Below are 24,592 nucleotides of genomic sequence, written 5' to 3'. Positions count from 1 at the left end.
GCCTTTTCCAGAGTATTCTACCACTAGTTCTCAAACGGGACTTGAAGGGAAAGCACTAAGACAATAACAGCATTTGAAAACCTACTTGGAGCCAGTTAGAGTGTGAAGTATTTTATACTTGTGCTTCAGTCATTACAGGAGTCTTCTGCTGTATGTATTGTCCTTCCCTTAAATAAGAGGCAGCTAATACTTAGAGGGTGTTAAGTAACTTGGCCAAAGTTCGTATAGCTAATAAGTAGCAGAGCTTGGTGTCTTATGATCTTGAAGGCCCATTTTTCTCGTATTCTAGAATACTGTGATAATACTCACCACATGTCATTCCGCATACCCATATCAGCATACTCGCTTATACCTCAGGTCACAGATTCTTTTTTTTTTTTTAATTTATTTTTTATTAGGTCAGAGATTCTTAAGACCATACTCAGGGACACCAGTGGGGTCCTGGAAGTCCTTAACTTATATGTAATACTCTGTATTTTATCTTCATTTTTGTGGAGAGAGTGAGGTCTCTGACTCAAAAAAAGATTATGAATTGCTGCCATCTTTGGCAAAATAAACAGTAGTCCAGTCCACCAGATCAACTCAGGTCGAAGGATTATAGTGCTGGTGGGATTGTTGTTTCATGTAGAATCTTTCAGTTATCTTTGAAATCGTCTTTTATGCATCACCTTTAACATTTCACTGTATTTGTTGCGGGTATCATCTGTGGGACTTCGGGGTTTTTGCTTAGGGAACAGTTCCTGTTTTTTATTTTATTTGAATGTTGTTATGGCAGGATGAACACGCCGTTCTTCACAGAAGCACGGGTTACTCTTTTTAAAATCATTCACTTTAGCAAAAGTGACATTTGGTCAAAACTTCAGGGAAGGGAGGGAAGGAGTCATGATGAAATGTAGGGGAAAAATACATCCTGTCTTTGCTTAAAGCAAAGTGGTCTTTCATTGTTAAAAGAAAAATTAGCCATAGATTATTAGAAATGTTAAAATTTTATTTCAGAGCAGCTGTACATGGGAGCCAAAAAAGTAAATGACTCCTTAGGATTTTTATGGAAGGGATTTGCTTTGGAGGAGTAAAGTAACACATTTACCCATATTCAGGTATAAAATTGGCTGCTGCTTAAGCAATCTTGCACACCCTTCAGCCCACCAGCCTTGCAGCTTATCTTTACTGACATCTTAAGCCTCCATTTTAGCATTCAGATTAGCATGGACACACACATTTTCAGTACGGTGTGGTTTCTTGTTTAGGATTTGTTTGATTCAGCACAGATTATGGTTATCACTGTACTAGTGTTAACAGTATAAAAATTACAGTCATTAATATAAATTTCTTACACTAAAATCTATGTTCCTAGGCAGCCTTGCATCATCTGCTGGCTCCTACCTAACGCTTTGACCTTGTCTTATGCCACAGTCTCCTTTACAGCTGTGCTCCTTCTACCACATTTGCCTTCTTGCTGTTCCTCATATGTGCCTGTTCTCCAGCAGCCCTTGTCCTTGCTGTTCACTCAGCCTGGAAGCACCTCCTGGATCTTTGCATGGCTGGCCTCCTTATCATATGACTCTGAGTACCAAAGTTACCTCCTAAAAGAGGCCTCTCCTGACCACCCATCTAAAGTATTTTACCCCTTTCACTCCCACCGGTTGTAAGCACGTCATCCTTGTTTATTCTGTTCATAGCACTTTTCACTGCCTGAAATGTTTAAGTCCCCAAGAGTACAGAGGTCATGAGGGTAAGGACCTTCTGTCTTTTGTCCTTCCTGGCCTCAATCAGTGCCTGGCACACATTAAGTGTTTAACAAATGAGCTGTAGTCACACATTATAGTCTTACTGTAAATCAGATATTCTTCAGTAGTTTTGCATATTTACCAGACAGTTTGAGGATTCAGTCCCATATAATAACTCACATAGTCCTTTTCCCCACTTAAACTTTGTATTCTCATTTCCCCTCCCTGTGTCATCATAACTCAGATTTCTCGTCAAACCAGTGTTTCATTCAGCCCAATATTCTTTACCTGAAAGTAGCACCCAGTGATGTTTTGTGGAAGATCGTAGCTGGTGATGTTGCTTCTGAAGGTTAACGAAGACCTTGTATATCTGTAGCATTTCTTGGGAACCTATTATGGATCTACTCATGAAATTATGAAAGGTCTTCTTAAATAAGTTAGAATTCTCATCCTTTTGAGCTTATGCGTTCTCTAGGTTTTTTACTATTTATGTAAAATAGTAGGGGAGAGTCATTTATACAGTATTATAAACAAGACCCTTGTTAACATAATTATATATCTAGATTATCTTTAAGGAATTACTGCACGATAAGGTATACGTAAAACTGCACTGAATATGGTCTTAGATTTCAAAGGTACTTCAAAATCATCATGAACTGATTCATACAATACAATTAAAATTAGAGTCTCTTCAGTGGTCCTTTTTTGTTGTCTGGAATCTGAATAAAGATGGTTAGTGTTTCTTTTATTTGTATTTATTTGTATTAAATGACCTTCTTCATACTTGTATCCTCACTCTAGGATTTGTGATTAATTGTTGTCTTTACTCTTTGCCACCTGGTTCAAGTCCTTAGCTGAGGCAGTGATTGGCCTAGTGCATGGGGTTTTGAGCTTACAGTTAAAATGCATGCATTTGGACTCCACCACTGGATGTGTGATGTTTGAGTCCTTTTCTGGTCATCAGGACCTTATCTGGCTCTCAGATAAGAGTCAGAACCTAAGTGTTATTTCTGTTTCAAAGGGTGGAAGTCTCCTTTCATCTCTTAGCCCACATTCTGCTCCTAAAGATGAATTAGTGGAGATCTGCCCTATCTATCCTGTGAGGGGGCTGGTGATGAAAGGGAGCACCAAAATTTCATTACACTGAAATCAGTATTGCTAGAATAATGCTATCAGCTGTGAACTTACCCTTCCTGCAGGCGTGATGACCCCTCTGATCTTTTGCATGGGACATAACTGCCTAACCAAACCTGTTTGTTTCATCTCCAGAATCACACAGGACTCTTTTGGCAGTTTTTTAGTGTCAAATGGAGCTGATCATTGTGAGTTAAGATGCAAAAAACATGAGTTTTGGTCTGTGTGTTTTGTTCATTGAAGGAAAGGTTTAACAGATGATTATTTACTTCACAGACACCACTAAAGAAAACCAAGGCTCTCATTGGAGAAATGGGGATGACTTTCTCCAGTGCTGTAAGTTTTGAAGCAGACTTAATTTTGTGAGACTTTCTGTTCATGCTCTAAGAAGAAGCACTCTCTTTTGGGGAGTCTAGTGTAATCTGTGTGGTTTTTTTCCTAGTTAAATGTCTGAACTAAAAGAAGGACTTTAATAAATGTGATCTGAATTCTTTTAATTGAAACATTACTTTTTACGAATTCAACCTTAATTGTAGATATTCTCTAACCCATTTTGATTTATAGCTCAGAACTAGAGAATTTTCTTTAAAATGTCACTGTTTGAGGTTTGAAAATGGATTGTAAGAGTCAAGTAACATTCATGCTGTGTAAATTGCTTTGTGGTCAACACTTGAGCAGGCCACTTTACAAAGCCCAGTTAACCCTGACGGTCAAACCTGAGAAAGGTAATAGCAACCAGACAAAACCAACATCTGTGTGTGTGTGTGTGTATACACATATATATGCGTGTATGAGATACGAATATATATGTATATATAAACATAGATGCAGGGGCACCTGGTTGACTCAGTCAGTTGAGCATCCAACTGTTGATCTCAGCTCAGGTCTTGATCTCAGGGTTGTGAGCTCAGAGCTGGTGTGGAGCCCACTTTAAATAAATAAGTAAGTAAACAAACAAATGTAGATGCAAAGATCCATAATAAAATACTAACAAATCAAATTCATGCACGTAATCAAGTAAGTAGTAGTCCAGCTTATCAGGAAATCCATTAAATAGCAACACAGTGTTGTGCTTAAGAGCACAGATTCTGGAGCTGGGTCACCTAGTTTTGGATGCTCTCTCTGCCTCTTTTCTAACTTTGTGACCTGGGGCAGGTTATTAAACTTTCTGCGGACCTTGGTTTCCCCATTTGTAAGTGGGTGTCCTAAAACCTTTCTCAGGGTTTTTGTGATATTAAGCAAATAGATACATGTAAAGCAAGCACTTGTATCAGCGCTTGACTTACAGTAAATACTGCAGAATGGTGGTGGTTATATTGTCCACCAACAAGATCAGTAGTTGAAAGACGAAAAATGTAGTGTTCATCTTAATAGATGCTTGAAAGTCCCCTGAAATTTTAGCATCCTTTCCTGGTAATCTATTAAACTGTTAAAAGAATGCATCCTTACTATGCTGAGTATTTCAAACAGATAGCTCACCTTATAGTTAAGGTGAAAGACTCAGGCCACTGCTTTTAGAGATGAGACAAGGCCCTAATACTTGTCACTTAACGCTGTCCTGAACTGTCTAGTCTTTGGCATAAGTCCTGCGGAATTAACTGGAATATTGGAAAAAGACAAATTATTTCCACTTCTTTGTATTTTCTACCTAGAAAATGTAGAATTGTTTGAAAACTTTTTAAATTAATAGATTTTAGTAAAGCAGAAATGAAAAATAAATAACTTCTCCTATGTAACCAGTTAGAGGAGTACTCGGGAGGAGAGAGAAGAGAGCCCATTCATACAGCAGGAAAAAGCAGACTCTAGGTATAGCTGGTGGTGGCCAGTAACGGTTAAGACCTATAAATAAGGTTACAGAACTTCGTGTGTGATATAATAAAAAAACTTAACATGTAGACACACCCATCACTTTCTGTGGGAAGACCTAAGATTAGTTTATTCTAATCAGAATCCCAACAAGATTTGTTTTAGGCTGAGTAAAGTGATTTTAAATTTATCTGGAATTTAAAGTAGGTTAGAACAATCAAGGTAATTTCTTAAAGGAGGAAATTGCCCTTCCAGATAATAAAATGTAATATGAAGGTACAATAAACAGCGTGACATTGACCATAAAATAGGTCAGCAGACACAAAAGCAGAAGGATTAAAAGGCTTGCCAATGTGAAAATCACAGAAGTCAAATATCTGACAAAATTAAAAAAGCAAAAGTAAAAAATGACAAATAGTTGTTACATGACTGAATCCTTCCTTAACTCAGATTTTACATAACAAGAAGCTGATGCCCCAGGAAGAAAACATGTACAAAGCACATGAACAAATCACTCATGTAAACACAGTTGGTCAGTATGCGTGTGGAGAATGTCTGTCTCCACCAGTATTTAAAAATGCCAAATCCAATTTGAAAGGCCAAAGAAATGCCAGCTGTTTAAAAGGGATAATACGTGATTGTGGCAAGGGTGTACTTAAATGAGCATTCCTTCCCTGCTGGTGTGAGTGTAAACCAGTATTCTCTGTAAAGTGGCTTGGTGATGTGTACTAAGACCTATACAAATATTAGGTAGAAAGGGCTAAGATCATTGATGATAGTAGCTAATAGAAATATAATTAGAGTAGAAAAAATAACCTACATTCAGTGTATTAAGTGATACAGGAAATATATAAAGCTACAGATCATCCTGAAAATGAACCTGTGCCTCTCAGCTACATTCGAGTCAAGTAGTAGTCTTTATTTTTGGTTAAGACCTAGCTTCTAGGGCCGCCTGGGTGGCTCAGTTGGTTAAGCGTCCTACTCTTGATCTCAACGCAGGTCTTGATCTCAGGGTCTTGAGTTCAAGCCCCATTTTGGGTTCCACACTGGGCGTGAAGCCTACCTTAAACAAAACAAAACAAAAAAAAAAGACCTAGCTCCTATCATGTAAATATTTCTTTGGCAGATGAAATTGGAATAACTTTTATTCTGCAGAAAGAAACCAACTGAAAAAGAAATCTGTTCTCTTGATTTATTTAGTTTACTGTCTCCACTATGTGACTTAAAGCAGCTCTAAAGGGTATCATGTGTTACCAAAAAACAAACAAACGAAAAAACTCTATTCCATGAGAAACTAGACGTTCAAAGTTAGAGTATTAAGTAGCTTTCTTTACTCTCTTTAGAAATGATGAGAAATCCATATTTCTTGTATAACCGGGTTTTTTTCTGTTCCTTTGTAGTATGTGCCAAGTGCTCTTTGCTGCCCGAGCAGAGCCAGTATCTTGACAGGGAAGTACCCACATAATCATCACGTTGTTAACAACACTTTAGAGGGAAACTGCAGTAGCAAGTCTTGGCAGAAGATCCAAGAACCAAATACTTTCCCAGCAATTCTCAGATCGATGTGTGGTTATCAGACCTTTTTCGCAGGGAAATACTTAAATGAGGTAGGTTGAATGATCTAATTATTCCCTTAAAAAAAAAAAAAGCTTTATAAATGTGAATTAATGTAATTCGTGTTGTCTTTTAATTATTATCCACTTGAGTCATGTTAAAATGTTTTTGGTATATGTTGTTTTCTACTAATCTGCCCATTAAACAAGAATTTATTTACTTGAACATATTTACATGATTTAAGTACTGTAGTTCTTCTTCCTTTAAAAAGCCTCATAGCACTTATTTTAAAGTTGTCCTATGACTGCTACCGTCTGATGGATCTTCCCCTTTTTCTTCAAGAATTTTGCTTGTCATGTGGCTGTCATGGTATCTTTGTCTCCACTTCCCCTTTTTCAGGATGAGGAAGAATTTTTTCCTTCTACCACCTTTCCTGCGTTATAACAACTTAAGCCTAACCCTTTTTCTAACCTGAAAGAATGGGAACAAAATGTGGAGAGATCAGTGATAGAGGGGAAAACGCCCAGAGCCTGGGATATTCAGGCCACTAAAGCATATGACTTAGTGGTTGATGTAGTGACCTCTTATGCGCCTGGATAGAGGGATACCCATTAAAGCCTACCAAGGTCAGATTTCATGACCCCCAGGTTCACCACATTGGCTTTAGCTTTTAGAGTTCAAACTTAAATAGTTTGTTTGAGAGTATCTGGGTTATCCCTTATAGTAAAACTGAGGATGCAGGACAAAGAAAAGAGGTACATTTTCTTACATACTTTATCCACGGTTGCTAGAGACACTAATATCTCATCTGAATATTCTGTTCATTCTTTCCCTCCCCACAATTGGGAGAATTTGCAGCCTTGTGAGTTTGAAGGAAGATGAGTCAGTTTGAAAAGAATCATGAGAAATAAGTACAGCTACTAGGTTATTCAGATAAAGCTGTGGGTCATAAAGAGAATTTATACTACTTTGCATATCAAAGATCATTTAACATCTATACAAAATTAGAAGAAATTCATTAAAATACAACAATTTCTCATAGATTAAATTCTTCCTTAAATGGGCAATGCTAAACCTTGTCGAGATAAAATGGGATAATTCTCTGGTCACTTAATTCATCTCATCAAATAAATTGAGCTCCAAAGGAGGTTTCATCATCAGGACAAGTGAAGTTATAGGCCGAGAGCTCATAGTCTGATTATTTTGGCTGTTGTTAGCCACAAGATCAGTTAGAGTATTCAGTCTATGCCATCAGTAGCTCAGGAAATGAACTCTATGGCCTAAGCCATGAGGACTTTTTCTAGGAAGGGCCGGAAGTAAATATTTTGGGCTTTGCAGGTCATATGTCTATTTTGTGGTGACAGTAGTTCCCCACCACCACCTTATCCACGGGGGATGCTTTCCCAGACCCCCAGTAGATGCCTGAAGCCATGGCTAGTACTGAACTGTATATATACAGTTTGTAGCTGTGTATATGTACCTGTGATAAAGTTTAACTTATGAATTAGAAACAGTGAGAGATTAACAACAACTGATAACAAAATAGAACAAGTGCAGCCATATAATGCATTAAAAATTATGTGAATGTTGTGTCTCTCAAAATATCTTACTGCATTGTACTCACCCTTCCTGTGGTGATGTGGGATGATACAACACGTACTTGATGAGATGAAGGGAGGTGAATGGCAGGCATTGTGAACCTTCTAACAGGAGGATCATTTGCTTCTGGACTACGATTGACCAGGGGTTAACTGAAACCATGGCAAATGAAACTGCAAATAAGGGGGATTCCTGTATTTGACTCTGCCATTGTAGCATGAAAGCAGCAATAGACATACACAAACCAAAATGAGTGCACCTGTGTTCCAAAAAAACTTCATCACTGAAATTTCAATTTCCTATAACTATCACATGTCACAAAATATTCTTCTATTGATTGCTGTTTGTATTTTTTAATGGATGGGAAAAAATTCTTAGCTTGCTGATCATACAAATAGTTGGCAGGCTAGATTTGGCCTACTAGCCATAGTTTCCAAACTCCAACTTGAGATGTTCCTAGGATTATAGTGTTCTTTACTTTTTGACTAGGTTTATGTGTTTGGGAAAATTGAGCACCTGGTTTCAGGCACTGATCTAAAAGGATTCTAAAAGTCTCCTCTTTCTTTCTGATCTGGTCATGTCTGAGCATTTCTAATGTCCTGCTTGTCTTGCTTTTCAGTATGGGGCCCCAGATGCAGGTGGATTAGAACACGTACCTCTAGGCTGGAGTTACTGGTATGCCTTGGTGAGTGATTACTGAAGTCGGTGACGATTATACACAGCCCTAGAGACGTAAAATATGCGTACTCTCTAATTTAGCTCTGATTTTGACATAAGTTGCTTTGCGTTTAGGATGAGCTATTTTATCTCTTTAAAAGAAAGTCTATTGATTGTGAGTCACTCCTCTGGAGGATGTTTTTCCTGCATCACACAAGGTTTAGTTACGTATTTTGCTGTCTGTCTGATCCACTTGTGTCTTTTTAAACTATGACAGATTATTGAAACTATGCCAATAGTTGATAAAACTCTAGGCAAAAAATCCAATTCAGTACTAATGTGAGTAATTACCCTTTTTTTAAATGCCTTTTTTTTTTCTTTAAAGATTTATTTGACTAGGGCTGGGGGGATGGGGCAGAAGGAGAGAGTCTCAAGCAGACTCCATGGTGAGCATGGAGCCCGATGCAGGGCTCAGTCTCACAACCCTGAAATCACGACCTGAGCCGAAACTAAAAGTCTGACACTTAACCAACCATGCCACCCAGGTGCCCCATAATGTCTTATCACTATTTAAATGGAGTGTAGTTTAGCCCAGCATGATTTCTGACTTTCATTTGGTGTGCTGACTTCTTAACAAATTTTACTTTCCTGTCTAATAGGAAAAGAATTCTAAATACTATAATTATACCCTCTCTATCAATGGGAAGGCCCGGAAGCATGGTGAAAACTACAGTGTGGACTACCTGACAGATGTTCTGGTGAGTTATCAAAGCTCTGTTCTTGCAGGTTTGGCTCACAGTTGATTGAAACCTCTGCCTAGAAAACCTCTGGACTTGGTCATGTTGAGTAATGGGAGTGAATAATAACTTCATTTAACTGCCAAAAAATATTTCCAACTGATTAAAGACTCCTGAGGGCATTTTTCTTTGTATATAAGCCAGGCTCAGCGTTAATGTTCTTGAAATTCCATCAACAAATCCTTTTCCAAAGGCTAATCTCTAAGCCTATAGAGATTACTTTGAAGAGGTTTTACTTGAGAGGTTCTTACTCTTGACCCCAGATTCACTCACAAGCTCTGAGATGGCAGCTTCACCATGAGGATGGGGTGCTGGGGACTGGAAGTTCTTAAGTCTTTGTGGATTTATATATAAAAATTACTGAAACTGGGTGAATTTAGGACTTTCCTTTCCTGTCTAAGGTGTTTCTAATGACAGCCCTCCATAGAGTATTCATTCACCAGATATTTCAGCACCCAGCATAGCAGGTGGTTCAGTAAATGAAGCAGAGTCCTTCCAGGTAGACAAATAAGGCAAGGTATGGGCATTACTTAGATGACGTTTAAGGAGGTGAGAGTGAGCTATGCAGATCAGGGGAAAGAGTGCACAGACAGAGGGAACAATGGGTGTGGGGGGCACTGAGGCAGAAATGTGCTCGGCGCGTTGGGACCGCAGGCTTCTGACAGGGCTAGAGTAAGCAGGTGAAAGGAGTAGTGGGATGGTGAAAGGAAATTGATGCAGTCAGTATCTGTTAAGTTTAGTGATGGGAATAAATGAAGCTGTAAATCAACTAGAAAAATTAAACACATAGCATGTATGTGGGATGCTTTCATTTTCATAATGTATCTCCAGATAAGCAAATGAAAAATTAAAGTCAATATAAATTAAAATCCTGGTGTGATGTGTTTGGATTTAATGTTATTCATTTAGCTTAGCTGCTTTAGTTGGCATAACTTATGATGTCTACAGATTAAGGTAACTTAATCCACCTGTCCCACTGTGAATTAGATTGACTCTCTTTTTATGTACTTTAGGGCGTCAGAGGCATAGTCTAAGCCGTATTAATGCAAGCTAATTCTTAAAAGGCCAGATTACTGTTTCTTTCCTTACGGGGAGGCATAACGATTCTTAGATCATGTAAAATCACTAAGATCTTATTTGCTTTCTTAGGATGGTATGCTTTTCCATTTCTTTAAATAAGTATTGCCTAAAACCCAAATAGTTGTTCCAACAACATACTTGTAAGTAACTGTAACATAGATTGTGTTAATATTAAGATCGTTAAAATTGGTTTAAATTCTTAAGATTGATTAAAAGCTAATATGACCTTCTACCTCCTGTATACCTGAGAACATGCGTCTCTCAAGTCCTGGGTAGAAGATGACCGATCTTTGTATATCTCAGGCTAATATCTCTTTGGGCTTCCTGGACTACAAGTCCAACTCTGAGCCGTTCTTCATGATGATCTCCACACCAGCACCTCATTCTCCTTGGACAGCCGCACCTCAGTACCAGAAGACCTTCCAGAACGTCTTTGCACCAAGAAATAAGAACTTCAACATCCATGGAGCGGTAGCTTCCCCTAACCCTTGAATTAAACCACACTTGATATAAGAAACCGTATATTATCTTGTTAGGGAGCCTTTGAGCCATGTAGTTGGTTTTCCTTACAGATCTTTTAAAGGTAATTGTACCTGTCTTGAGTATAATAGATAGCATAAACATGCTTCATAAGTGCAGATAAGCTTCCTGCCACACATCCAGTTAGCAGCTGGAGAGTCCACAGGAAATATTAAAGAAATGCTCTTTCCTGACCGCAGGCTCTCCTACTAATCTCTGTGCTGGCTCTCCTCTACGTGGCAGTGGTAGTGGCTGAGACACGTTCCATGGGGCTGAGATAGGCCTGCAGTAGCTCCTGAGGGTGGCCCTCACCAGGCCTGAGACATAGAAAAGAGGGGGTGACATAGTGCAATGTGATTGGAAAGGGAAGTTAAATGGAGAAATGAGCGAGAGCAGGGAATATAATTAAGGGCCATAACCTAAATATTTGCCCCTTATGCCAGTTACTCACACTTCCCTTGGCACAGAGGGTTGGCTGTTCACTGGTTCAAAGGCAGAAGTTCTCTACTGCCTTATGCCTGTTGCCCAGAAATCTTAATTGCTGGCAAGGTGTGGTAGACAGAATGAGTCTTGGATTAGACTCAGCACTACCACTTTCGAGCCAAGTGACCTGACTGTGAGCAAGATACTTAACTTCTGCTTTTCTGTCTAAAGTGGGAGAAATAAATAAGTAAAGTGGGAGATCCTGATTCCTCATGCAGCCGCAGCGTGGATTAAAGAACATAGAAATATTCAGCACGTTACCGGGCACATTGTAGGCAAGTGCTTAAGTAGGATCTTTAAAGCTGGGAGAACTAAGTTTTGAACTAGAGGGCCATTTTCTGTGTTCCTAAAGAAGTTAATAGAGGTTCCCATGAGCAAGTAAGTTTAGAAATTTTAACGAAGTCACTTTGTTGTAGAATTTCTCAGAGTTATTCCTGTTCCAGCATGATTTTCCAAGAGGAGGCTATGCTGTATAACGTTTCTCAAACATGTTAAACTAAGAACCCTTGGAGGCTGACAGTTTGAGAGATGGTAACCTAGGGCTTTATGAGTAGAGAGGAGAGAATTAATGATGTATGGGAATGTTTTTGTTTTTTAAAACGGTGAGTGCTTTATTTAAAAGAGAAGAACCCTCTAGATTTGGGCTTGAGGTTTTAGGAAATTGCTATGATGAGATCTCCACACAGTTCAAGGATAATCAATATCTTGGGTAGGAAAATAGAGGATGATAGAATGATGGCTTTTTAGGGCGAAACTTATTGGAAGGTAAAGTTAATATTTACCCATTTGTAGCTTGGATAGGAGACCCAAAGCATAGACTCAGTGTTATAGTTTTAGACTCCTTTTAGCAGGGAGTTTCCCAATATCTTTCACTAAATCTCTTTGAATGCTGGTTAATGTTGCTAATAAGGAGCCCAGGCCTTCTTTCATTTGGGAGTTACTGGGAAGAAGCTAAAGAATGAGTGATAATCTATAGAAAGTGTTTTTAGGAACACATGGGGCAGGGGACAGGAAGTCTGAAGTTCCTTACCTGCTCCAGGAAGTTCGTTTTTGCTGAAGTATAAAATGGTCCTTTTCATTATGTACTCTAGTAGCTTATTTGATTTTAGTGACTTGGTCCTAACATTTTTTTTCTTCTAAATTTTAGAACAAGCACTGGTTAATTAGGCAAGCCAAGACCCCAATGACTAATTCTTCAATTCAGTTTTTAGATAATGCCTTTCGGAAAAGGTAAGAGCTGCTACTTTCTCAATCTGGGTGGTCTTTGAGGACTTTCCAAATCAGCCCATGAAAAAGGGACTGCACATGTGGTTATCTTTGACACAAAATCAAAAGGTAGCAAGCTGATGGGAGAGACTCTTTGATTGGGGGTCTGCTGCCCCAGAAGGTGTAGGAGATGGTCTTTGGACCTCAGGACTAATAAAACAATTCATTTTTAAGACTTGTTAAAACATAATTGCAAAGTGGAGCCATTTGGTTAAAAAAAAAAAAAATTTCCCTGTGTCTGAAGAAAAGGTCAGTTTGTGAGAGATCAGGCTCAATATTTGCATAAGACCCAAAGGCTTAGACTAGAGCAGAATATTTGCCGTTGCTATTTGGAATTTCAAGGAATTTCTTTAAGTCAGTTCTTAAAAATTCATTACACTCTCTTAAGATGTATTTAGATTATACCAGGAGCTAACAAACTTTTTCTGTAAAGGGCCAGAGAGTAAATATTATAGCCTGTTAGGCCAGACAGTCTTTGTCACAGTTGCCCAGCTTTGTGGTTGGAGTAAAACTAGGCAATATGTGAATGAGTGAGCATGACTTTGTTCCAGTAAAACTTCATACAAAAACAGGGAGTTGTTTATTGGGTACAGAGTTTCACATTTACAAGAAGAAAAGATTCTGGAGATCGCTTCGCTGTGTGAATATACTTAATACTATTGTTTGTACCCTTAAAATGTAAGATGTTAAATTTTACATTGTGTAGTTTTTACCACAATTTAAAAACAAAAACTGTGAGCAAACTGCCCCATCGCTATAGCTTGCCAACCCCTAGTTTAGACCCTTAAATGTTGCTGTAGCATGGGTCTATCTGAATTTATCTGTGTTAATCAGTACTGAATTGACAGCTTTCCCTTCCAGTTGTTTCTGCTCTCATCACCAGTGTAATAAAGCTAACTGGTTATTAAAAGCCTCATTTATTTCTTTGAAAACAGTTAAATTTGGAATGAAGTAATTATGTTCTGGGATTTTCTCATCTTTTTTTTTTTTTTTTTTTTTTTCAGTGAAGGGTCTGAGGAAAGGAAGTTTGGGATTTAAGCTTTTAGGGAGCATGTTTTGGGGGCTTTGGGTGGTTTTGTTTTGGACTTTGCTCCTGCTTTTTTGGCAAGATAGCATTCCTTCAGCCGTTGTTTCTGAAATCCTATTGTCACCCTCTGTATATATCCAGATGGCAAACTTTACTGTCAGTTGATGACCTTGTGGAGAAACTGGTTAAGAGATTGGAGTTCAATGGGGAGCTTAACAACACATACATCTTTTATACCTCAGACAATGGCTATCACACAGGTAAGGGGCAGACTGGGGTATTCCTGTGGCTTTGATGAGGTGCCTTTCCTTTTTCACCCAGTCAGTAGCACTAGCAGGGAGCTCTGGGCCTGTTGTAGCAGTGGACAGGCCAGAGGGGTAGGTGCTGCCCTCAGGAACCCCCTGGTTAGAGGGTCAGCTCGTTCGCACATGGAGAGATCAGGTTGCGTTATTTGCTGTTTCACGTGCCAAATTACATGACGTTCTAGGAGTTGGGAGCAGAGAGTGAGCTTGCTAGGTTGGAGGCAGGCTTTAGGAAAAAGGTAAGAAACTGAACTGGATTTATTTTTTTTTAAGATTTTATTTATTTGAGAGAGAGAGCACAAACAGCGAGAGCAGTAGGAGAGGGAGAAGTGACGAACAGAGAGCCTGATGCGGGGCTCAATTCCAGGACCCTGAGATCATGACCTGAGCCGAAGGTAGCCGCTTAACCGACTCAGCCACCTAGGGCCCCCGAAACTCTACTATATTTAAAGGGCAAGTAGACCTTAGAGACTAAGGGTAAGAGATCTTACATCAAAAGACCAAGAGAAGGTTGTCTTGGAGGAAAACCCCTTTCTTGTGAAATTGTGAGATAAGTTTTATTGATTTGTGTGTGTGTGTGTGTGTGTGTGTGGTTTTTGTTTGATGTTTTGTCTTTTCAAAACTATGTATGAGTCAGCCCACATCCTTGACTTCCCTTTTTTCTACTCGGATTTTCTGAAAAATGAATGTCTTCTTTCTCCAGCTATCAATTTCATAAACTTGAAAACTACTAACGTGAGGCTTGCTTGTATAGGAGCAGATTGATGAGGCATTTAATGTTCTGTTGTGAAATTTTTTACGCTCTCAAAGTAGAGACTAAAAAAACAACCTCCATTTTCAGCTTCAATTTTTCAGCTACATGTGGCCAGTCTTTTCTTCCTACCTTCCCCATGTTTGTCTTTATTTAGCTTTGGAGGTTTTTTCTTTTTTTTAGGATTTTATTTATTATTTGTTGGAGAGAGAGAGCACAAGCAGGGGGAGTGGCAGGCAGAGGGAGAAGCAGGCCCCCCACTGAGCAAGGAGCCTGATGCGGGCCTTGATCCCAGGACCCTGTGATCATGACCTGAGCCGAAGGCAGATGCTTAACTGACTGAGCCACCCAGGCGCCCCTAGCTTACAAGGTTTTGAAGAAACTCCAGACATTGTGATTCTGTACATCACCACTACATTGTGCATCTGACTAGTTTATTATATATTGGTATCTAGACAAAGGCCACACGCTACCGGTACTTTTTTATGTGCCCTGAGGCTGTTATTGCCACTAATTTGTTGGGAAAAGGGTTTTTTTTTGTTGTTGTTGTTACTTAGAATATCTCACATTCTGGATTTGGCTAATTGCATTCTCGTGATGCCTTAACTTGTGTTTCTTTAGTCAGCATTTCCTATGGATTGGTAGTTAGATCTAGGAGTCTTAATAGAAATTGACATTTTCAGTGAGAATGCTTCCTTGGTGATACTGATATGTATTTCCTATTACATCACTTCATGTTGGTATCTGGTTGACCCACTCTTGTGATGCTGCTATTAGTTAATGGCTCATGGGGTGTCAGCCTGAGCCTGTCCTATGAACCTTTTGTGGCTGAAGCTTCCATTGATAATTGTTGCTTTAATCCACTCTTCTCTCAAAAATGGCAAAATGTTGACTTCGTAACTCTGTCCTTTTGCATTTTTTTTTTAAAGATTTTATTTATTTGTTTATTTGACAGAGAGAGACAGCCAGCGAGAGAGGGAACTCAAGCAGGGGAGGTAGGAGAGGAAGAAGCAGGCTTCCAGCACAGCAGGGAGCCTGATGCGGGGCTCGAATCCCAGAATCCTGGGATCAGGCCCTGAGCCTAAGGCAGATGCTTAACGACTGAGCCTTCCAGTGGCCCCTGTCCCTTTGCATTTATTAGTCGGAATTCCTTAGAGAAGTCAGCTGTTTGATTATCTTGAAATGTAGTTTATTCAGGAAAGGCCAGATAAATGGTTTTGTCCCTTTATTTACGTTTTTAGAGTAACCTCATTCAATTGTGGTCAGGTTGAGTATCATACATAAATTATGTATTTGTGTTTCAGTACTCTGCAGTCATTGTTTTTGCTGAATTTGTCCTATCTTAGACCGAGGAGTCCCTCTAGTCATTTGTTTAAAGAAGATGAACTCATTCCCTGCCTTGCAGTAATAAGAGACCCAAGCAATTGTAAACTTTCCATTAAACCCCCATAAATAGTAGAACAGAGTTGTTTTCATTCTTACTGTCAATTGAATGAATGTGCGAGTGACACTTCTATCCTGGCTCCAACTTCACCCTCTGTATTTTGTTTTCAGGACAGTTTTCTTTGCCAATAGACAAAAGACAGCTGTATGAGTTTGATATCAAAGTTCCACTGCTGGTTCGAGGACCTGGGATCAAACCAAATCAGACAAGCAAGGTAGGTGCCTGAGAAACTGGTGGTGTTTACAGGTAGCGCTTGCCTGAGAAAAGAAGGCTATTCTCTGAAGAGGAGGCTGATTAGATTTCTCCTCCTACGAGGATGAAGTCTAATCGGCTTAAGATCTTGTAAATGTATTTATAAGCTTTGGAGACACCAATGGCCTTTATTATTTTTATTTTTTTAACTCCCGGCCACCTTCTGTTAACTGTATTCTTCCCCCCACCCTCCCATATATACAAATCACATCAATATGAGTAGCTTTTATTTGTCCTTCAAGACTGTAAATCTTTACTTTGTCTTGGAGCAGTGACTTTCCACCTTGGTCCTCATCAACATCACCTTCTGAAATTGTGAAAAGTTCAACATCCAAAGTGGTTCTGATGGACTCACTTGGACTAGAATAGAGACCCAGCCTCTGCTTTTTTTCTTCAGCTCACAGATAATTCTGAGAGACAGCCCAGTTTGGGGCCCACTATCCCATAGATGAGAGCTCCTCGTGCTGATTCCCCTTGGGACCTGGTTAAAATGCAGATTCCGATTCTGCATTTCTGACCTTCCAGCTGATAGCTTTTGCCGATCTGACCTCACTGAGTATAAGGCTGTAGAAAGCATGTCTTCTAATGATTTTGTCCCTCTCTCTGTGGGACTCTTCCTCAGTAAAGCATTTCTGTTTTACTGATTCTCTCTCCTAGAACTGTCATAATGTACCACTTTCTTTTGTTGCCATTTCCATTTGGTTTCAGTGTCTTTTTCCAAACTTGGTACCTAATACTGAGACACTTTGTTCCTAGAGATTGTGGGCACTCTGATCCAAAACACTTTGGTCTAATGCTTGGAAGATAAGAATCGATAAGCTCTACTAGTTATGTCTTTTCTTCTCTAATAACACAATTTTAGTCCCAGCTCTGCGAGACAAAAGAGAATGAGCAAATACATCATTTAAGCTAAAATTGGAAAACAGGCCAGACTTTCTGGGTATACTAGTTACTTTGTTCTAACTTTGGGGTTTAATGTTTACTTTAAGCGTCTGTAATTCACTTCTTTTTGTAATGCTCATGATGGAATTCTGTTGAAATTCTTTCAGAAAGGTAAAATGGCCTTAATAATTTCTTTTGAGTTTTCTTTTTTATTTTTTTTATTTTTGCACGAGAGTGTGAGAGAAAAAGTGAGCAGGAGCAGTGGGGAGGGGCAGAGGGAGAAGCAGACTTCCCGCTGAGCAAGGAGCCCAATGTGGGACTCTATCCCAGGACCCTGGGATCGTGACCTGAGCCGAAGGCAAACGGTTAACTGACTGAGCCACTCAGGCGCCCAAGTTTTCTTTTTTTCTTAACACCTACATTCCTAAAGCCAGTCACTTCCCACTACAAATTCAGTACCTGATAAATGGGTCTCTTTTCAAAGGAGATAGCGAGTTTGGAAGACCATTAAGTCTTCTTTTTTTAAGCCTTCCTTTCTTTCTTTGAATTTTTTTAATTTTTTTAGTTCAAATTCAGTTAATTAACATATAATGTATTATTTGTTTCAGGGGTACAGGTCTGTGATTCATCAGTCTTATTTAATACCCTCCCCAGCATCCATCACTGAGTTACCCCATCCCTCCACCCACCTCCTCTCCAACAACCTTCAGTTTGTTTCCTGAGATTAAGAGTCTCTTATGGTTTGTCTCCCTCTCTCCTTTTGTCCTGTTTCATTTTTTTCTCTCTTCCCCTATGATCCTCTGCCTTGTTTCTTAAATTCTACATATCAGTGAGATCACATGGTAATTGTCTTTCTTTGACTGACTTATTTCACTTAGTCTTAAAAGCGTGTTCTTGATCTTGGTGTTGGGAGTTGACTCAGGAGAACATGTCGGCAGCTGTGTGCATTTCTAAGGAGCAGGGCTACTAGAGCCACTTCTAACCAGTGTGGAGAGGGAGGCTGAATGAGAACAGAATGGCATGTGTCAGCCAGCTGCCCATCAGACAAACTGTTCCTTTTATCTTCCAAGTTAACAGTGGCATCTAAATATTAAAATCAGAAAAGTTCACCTTCTCTAAGCAGTCTAAATGAAACCTGGTTCCTAGGAGACCATTTCAACAATAATATCTGTCATTTATTAAATGCTTAGTGTGTGACAGGTGCTATTCTAAGTGTATTAGCTGTATCAACTCAAATATTTAACTTTCATAGCCTTATGAGATACAGATACTGTTATGCCCACGTCACAGATGAGGAAGCTAAGGTATAGAAGTTAAATGACTTGCCCAAGATAATGTAGCTATAAAATATCAGAGTCTGGCTCCAGAGTCTATCCTTAACCATTACAGTATAGCTGAGAAAATATTTAAATATCTTCTTGGGCCAGCAGGCTTGGCTACACAGCACTGAGCAGTCAGGGAAGATTGATTCTTAACTCCCAATGTCCGGAGAGCCAGATACTGTAGCTACAGTTGTCAGTGAAAGCCTCTGAGGCATTTGAGCAGAGACCTGGGTGTTGAAAAGGATTTAGTCCTGCAGAGGTCTGTGGGAGGGCATTCTGGGCAGAAGAGTAAATGTGAAGTCACACATCTGAGAATGAGCTTCGCTTGTTCAGGGGACAGAATGGCAGCTCTGCTGAACTACTTTTACTTCTAAGTGCACCATCTCTCACCTCCGTGTGTGTGTGTGGCTGATTGCTCCTTCTGTTTGGAATGCCCTGCTCATGCCCCTTCCACCTCACTAATTGTCCTTTAGAGCTTTGGTTTGGGGCTCTTGTCTGGAAAGTCACTACAGACCCCCGCCCCCACTTGGGTAGGTGCCCTTCCCATGTTCCTAGCTGCCCTCACACTTACCACACCCTACTGAGTTTGTCTTTTTTTTACTTGAGGAGTTCCTAGAAGAGAGGCACTGTCTAAGCTTAGAATACCCAGCCCATAACATACATTGGGGGATATCCATGTTGCTTGAATGGTTATTACCAAGGTCATACATAGTAAGTGGCAGAACCAGGACTGAAAATTAACTGTGTCTGTTCTCAAAATCCGTGTGTGTGTGTTGCATTGCTCTGCTGACAGATGTAGTTTTAGAAGTATGAAATGCTCAGCCTCCACCTAGCACAAAGAGTGTCAGAGATGGTGGATCATTTGTCATCTGTGGTGGCAACGTCGTTGTCTTGGTGCCAGTTGTCCTGTGTGAGTGTCACAGGTTATGAGTTGGGCATAATAAGCTGAGCTGTCAAAAGCTGATGGCCAGAACAGGGCACGTTTGACCAGTGGGCTTAGCTTTGTGTTAGCTGTTGGAGAGCAGAAGCAGGTGATATGTGCGGATGCCAAAGACTGGCTTATTGAGGTTTTCTTTCCTAGCTGGAAGTTAATCTAGCGTTAGATTTGGTGGTAGAAGTTCTTCAAAACGGTTTTAAGAGAGGAAAAAGCAGGGGGGAAATGACTCAGCATGATCCAGGGAAAATAGAACTGAACTGGGGGGTCAAGAAGACAACATACTGGCTTTAAGGCTGGCCAAATAAGCCTTGTTTCCCTATGTGAAATTGGGAGAATGGTAAGTGGAAAATTCTCAAGTGTAACTCAGTGACGCCCTGGCTTCTTTTATAGGGAAGCTGGGGCTGAGGGGTGAATCCAGATGAAGTAGCCCAAGATGTGAGGAGTCCTCTGCTTTCTTATGCGGTTCAGTGCTTTTCACTACCTGGATTTGGGGTGCTCTCTGGTGTGCTTTCAGTCTTTCCTTTGATCACTCTACATGAATTCTGTAATATCAGGGTTTAAATGTCCATTTGGAAACCAGACGTATCCTCCAGAGAGCTGTCTTATTTTTTCTTCATAATTTTGTAGCACCGTCAATCTTCTAGAGCTAAAATATAAGCAGATCCAAGACATGATATCCTTTGATTTCATGCCCCAGAATTTTCTAAGAGCTTTTATTTGATCAGAATATCTATATACATAAATCCTAAGAACGTCCCCAAACTGCGAGGCTGTGATCTATGAAATAATTTACTTTTGGTCTTGTCAGTGCTTTCCAGTTCCAATCCATAAATGAATCTTTAAGTTTATACTTAGTGATAAAAGCAGTACCGTTTTCGACCTTGAATTGCTAGTGTTTCTAGAAGTCATTATGATCCTGGGCCTATAATATCCATTCTAATTCTTGTTTGTAAAAACCAGAGACAGGTAGAATTCTCTGTTGGATTCTTCCCTCATACTCCGTATCCACTAGAAGTCTCCCATATTCTGACATAGTATGCTGATTTTGAGATTCTTTACCTCTTAGTCAAACCAAAGCCTGGAAGGGAAGAGAATTTGTCCGTTATTTTTTAGGGAAAATGTGATTATTGTAGATAGCTGGGAACAGAATCCTGGGATGATGTCTCTGGTACTTGGGTATTTGGGACAAATCTTAGCGACTCTTGATTCGTACTGAAACTTCCAGACCTTTCTCCTCATAGAGGAGACTGCCATTCTAGAGAGCCTCCCATAATATAGCTGATGGCTCTTAAGGCAATTCCTGATGAAACAGGCAGTCACCATTTTATTTGGGTGTTTACTTTTTTTCTCTTCTTATAAAACTGCCTTGGACATCCTAGTAATAACATGTGGATTTGGCTTCACTTTATTCATATTCTAGACGTGACTGAAGATCTTTCAGTCACATGTCAGGGTCTTGTTGCCTTGATCTGATTCTGGAAGTTATGTTTCTGCTTGTCTTTTCTTCCCTGCCATGCTCTCTTCCATATTCATACCATTCTTGTTGACTATTTTCAGAGTGGCTCAGAGTGTGTTCAGACTGCCTGGGAGACTTAGAATTAGGGAAGATATCTCTTACACTGGGTCTTGCATAATTCCTAGAGACATTGTTTTTGTGGGTTTTTCCGCAGTGACTTTTATACTTAGTGATAGAAGCAGTACCATTTTAGGACTTGAATTGTTAGTGTTTCTAGAAGTCATTATGATCATGGGCCCATAATATCCATTCTAATTCTCGAATCTAGAATTAGAATCTAATTCTAATTCTCTAACTTTTATCACTTAAGTAGAAAAGTAAAGAAAGGATTGCCTTTCCCATGAGTGGCTTACCACTGGATGGTAATTTCTGACAGCTCAGCATTAAACTAATTGATTCAGAGCCAAAATAAGTATATCACTCTGCCTTTGTAAGAGCCATCATAGCTGCCAGGAAACCTGGCCCCTGGTGAATAATGCTCTGAAGATGTTTTCTCACCTTTTATGTCTGTACTTTTGGTTTTGTTTTTAAATGAAAAGTTCCTCAGTTAGGTTTTATTTTTTAATCCCCCTTTGGCCTTTCCTAAGATGGCTCTAAGTTTTCTCAGCAATCCTGAAGACTGTTATTTCCTTTCAGTACATGGTAGCTTTTCAAATTACAAGCTGTTGATTTTGTTTCAGTTACTTCTCTTTCACTTCCTCATCTGTAAAACGGGGGGAACACTGCATCCTAGGGTCATGGTAGGGATTAACAAAGGATAACTGTAAGGATTGGCACAATAGGTACTCGGTAAACATTAGTTTCCCTGGGGGCGCCTGGGTGGCACAGTCGTTAAGCGTCTGCCTTCAGCTCAGGGCATGATCCCAGCGTTCTGGGATCAAGCCCCACATCGGGCTCCTCTGCTGGGAGCCTGCTTCTTCCTCTCCCAATCCCCCTGCTTGTGTTCCCTCTCTCACTGGCTGTCTCTGTCAAATAAATAAATATAATCTTTAAAAAAAAAAACAAAAAACATTAGTTTCCCTGGTTTCCGTGGTGGATTGTCTTCAGCACTATGAAAGCTTTTCCTAGCCTGTGATTTAAGTGACTTTAGGTATATGCTCAGGTCCTATGTAGGCCTGCACTGTCCACCACCATGGCCACCAGCCCCTGTGCCTGTTGAGCCAAAACATATGGGATAGTCCAAACTGAGATGTGTTGTAACATTCCAGATTTCAAAGACTCGGTTCAAAAATAAAAGATAAAATCTCACTAAATTTTTTATATTGCTTACATTTGAAATAGTACTATTTTTGATATATCAAGTTAAATAATATATACGATGAATTTCTTCCCCTTTTTCTTTTTACTTTAACGTGGTCACTAGACAATCTGAAATTACACATGTGGTCCCATTGTATTTCTACGGGACTATGCTGGTTTAGGTCCTAAAGAGGATTTGTATACAGAAGGAAAATAGTCTAATAAACCAAAGGAATAAGGCAAGGAAGGTATAAATGCAGGACAATAACCTTAATTTCTAGAGTGTTTATTTAGCACATCTTGGTTTTCTGCTCTTTAAGGAAACTTTGATCGATGCACTGTTGGAATGAGTTTTCTGCAGTTTCCAAAGCCTATTGCAAACATCTTTTTTTTAATCCCCCTCCTCCATCTCCTATTGCAAACATTTTTTAGTACTGTTATCACTTTGAGAAACTACAAAAGGGGCTAATATCTTCCATGGTAAGAAACTTTCAACCTTTGAGGATTTAAAAAATGTCAGGAGTCCATTTGAAATCAAATTTAGTGAACTGTAGAAATACAAGTTGTAAACACTTTGTGTAAAATAATTACCCCAACATTTTCTCATGATTAATCGGACTTCAGGCAGTCCCAAAGAAGTTTCAAAAAATGTTTTTTGATCAATAACAGTATGGGTTGAATAGATACATAACTTCCCAGAGGCATGTATTACAAGTCTTATAAACCTTTATGTTTTGTTTTTTGAATTATTGTAGTTATATAAATCAATCAGTAAGTCTGGGCTGTACAAAAGATAATAATAGTAAATGCTGTTTGTCTCATGGGTGGGGTGGGGGAAGAACTCTATTATAGATAGAAAAGGAAAACCAGACCAACTGTGTTCTAGATTGCTTGTTTTTTTTCCCCTCATTCTCATAGATGCTCGTTGCCAACATTGACTTGGGTCCTACTATTTTGGATATTGCTGGATATAACCTGAATAAGACACAGATGGATGGGATGTCTTTATTGCCCGTTTTGGTGAGTATAAAGCCCTCAATCAGGCCTGAGCCAAGATTCTGAAATAAATTCCAGGTTGTACAAATTTAAAACTAAAAATTTAAATCTTAAACTATGAAATTTGGGGAACGGAGAATAGAATTTTTTTCTTCTCTGTGGTGGGAAAGAGTCTTCTAAAAGACTGATTGGACCCTTATAAACAGATCTGTATCTTCCTTTCTTCCCCTCTCCTCCCAAAACCCATCATAAACAAAATGAGGACAGATGACAAATTGGGAAAATACTTGCAACATACAGAGGGTTCTTGGTCATAATAGATGAGTTCTTGGTCATAGATGAGTTCTTAGGTGAGTTCCTAGAAAGCAAAGATTAATATCCCAGTAGAAAAGTGGACAAAAGCAGAACTAATCAACTCACGGAGGAATTGGAAATGGCCACAGTAAATGCAAAAAAGATTGCTCCAGTGCTGATCAAAGAAATGCTTAACTGAAGGAGGCCTTTATTGCCTACACAACTGGCAAAGATTAAAAAGATTTATACCCAAGTATTTGCAGAAGTCTGAGAAAATGAAAACTACTCAGACTGATTCATAAAAGTGTAATCAGTATGAGCTGTCGGGGGGCTAATTTGACAAAACCTTTCACTTCAGAATACATACCTTAAGGGACACCTTACTGGCTTAGTCAGTTGATGATGTGACTTGATTTTGAGGTTGTGAGTTCAAGCCCCATGCTGGGTGTAGAGAGTACTTAAAAAATCTTAGGGGCGGGGCGCCTGGGTAGCGCAGTCGTTAAAGCGACTGCCTTCAGCTCAGGGCGTGATCCCGGCGTTCCGGGATCGAGTTCCCACATCGGGCTCCTCGGCTAGGAGCCTGCTTCTTCCTCTCCCTCTCCCCTGCTGTGTTCCCTCTCTCGCTGGCTGTCTCTCTGTCACATAAATAAAAAAAATCTTTAAAAAAAAAAAAAAAAAAACAACTTAGGGGCACCTGGGTGGCTCAGTTCTTGATTTCGGCTCAGGTCATGATCTCAGGGTCCTGGGATTGAGCCCCATGTCAGGCTCCAGGCTCAGTGGGAAGTCAGCTTCAGGATTCTCTTCCCCTCTGCCCCTCACCCTGCTCTCTCTTTCTCTAAAGAATAGATCTTTTTTAAAAATAAAGTCTTTTAAAAAATAGAATACACACATTAAGCAGTTCCATCTGGGAATTTATTCTTTTTTTTTTTTTAAAGATTTTATTTATTTATTCGACAGAGATAGAGACAGCCAGCGAGAGAGGGAACACAAGCAGGGGGAGTGGGAGAG

The 24,592-nt window shown here is 39.6% G+C and overlaps 1 protein-coding gene across 1 annotated transcript in view; it reads left to right on the top strand.

The window, feature by feature from the left end:
• GNS (glucosamine (N-acetyl)-6-sulfatase) overlaps positions 1-24,592 on the top strand; it is a 61,672-nt gene that overhangs the window by 2,071 nt on the left and 35,009 nt on the right. The window contains exons 2-10 of the mRNA XM_002920047.4: positions 3,138-3,197; positions 6,068-6,274; positions 8,440-8,505; positions 9,137-9,235; positions 10,658-10,825; positions 12,504-12,586; positions 13,791-13,909; positions 16,257-16,360; positions 23,213-23,314. Coding sequence (XP_002920093.1) covers positions 3,138-3,197; positions 6,068-6,274; positions 8,440-8,505; positions 9,137-9,235; positions 10,658-10,825; positions 12,504-12,586; positions 13,791-13,909; positions 16,257-16,360; positions 23,213-23,314 — 1,008 coding nt within the window. The remainder of the gene's footprint in view (positions 1-3,137; positions 3,198-6,067; positions 6,275-8,439; positions 8,506-9,136; positions 9,236-10,657; positions 10,826-12,503; positions 12,587-13,790; positions 13,910-16,256; positions 16,361-23,212; positions 23,315-24,592) is intronic.

Source organism: Ailuropoda melanoleuca, chromosome 15 (genome assembly GCF_002007445.2).
Source record: "Ailuropoda melanoleuca isolate Jingjing chromosome 15, ASM200744v2, whole genome shotgun sequence".
NCBI lineage: Eukaryota > Metazoa > Chordata > Mammalia > Carnivora > Ursidae > Ailuropoda > Ailuropoda melanoleuca.
Note: the sequence above shows the minus strand (reverse complement) of the source record. Positions and strands in the feature narration are given on the sequence as shown.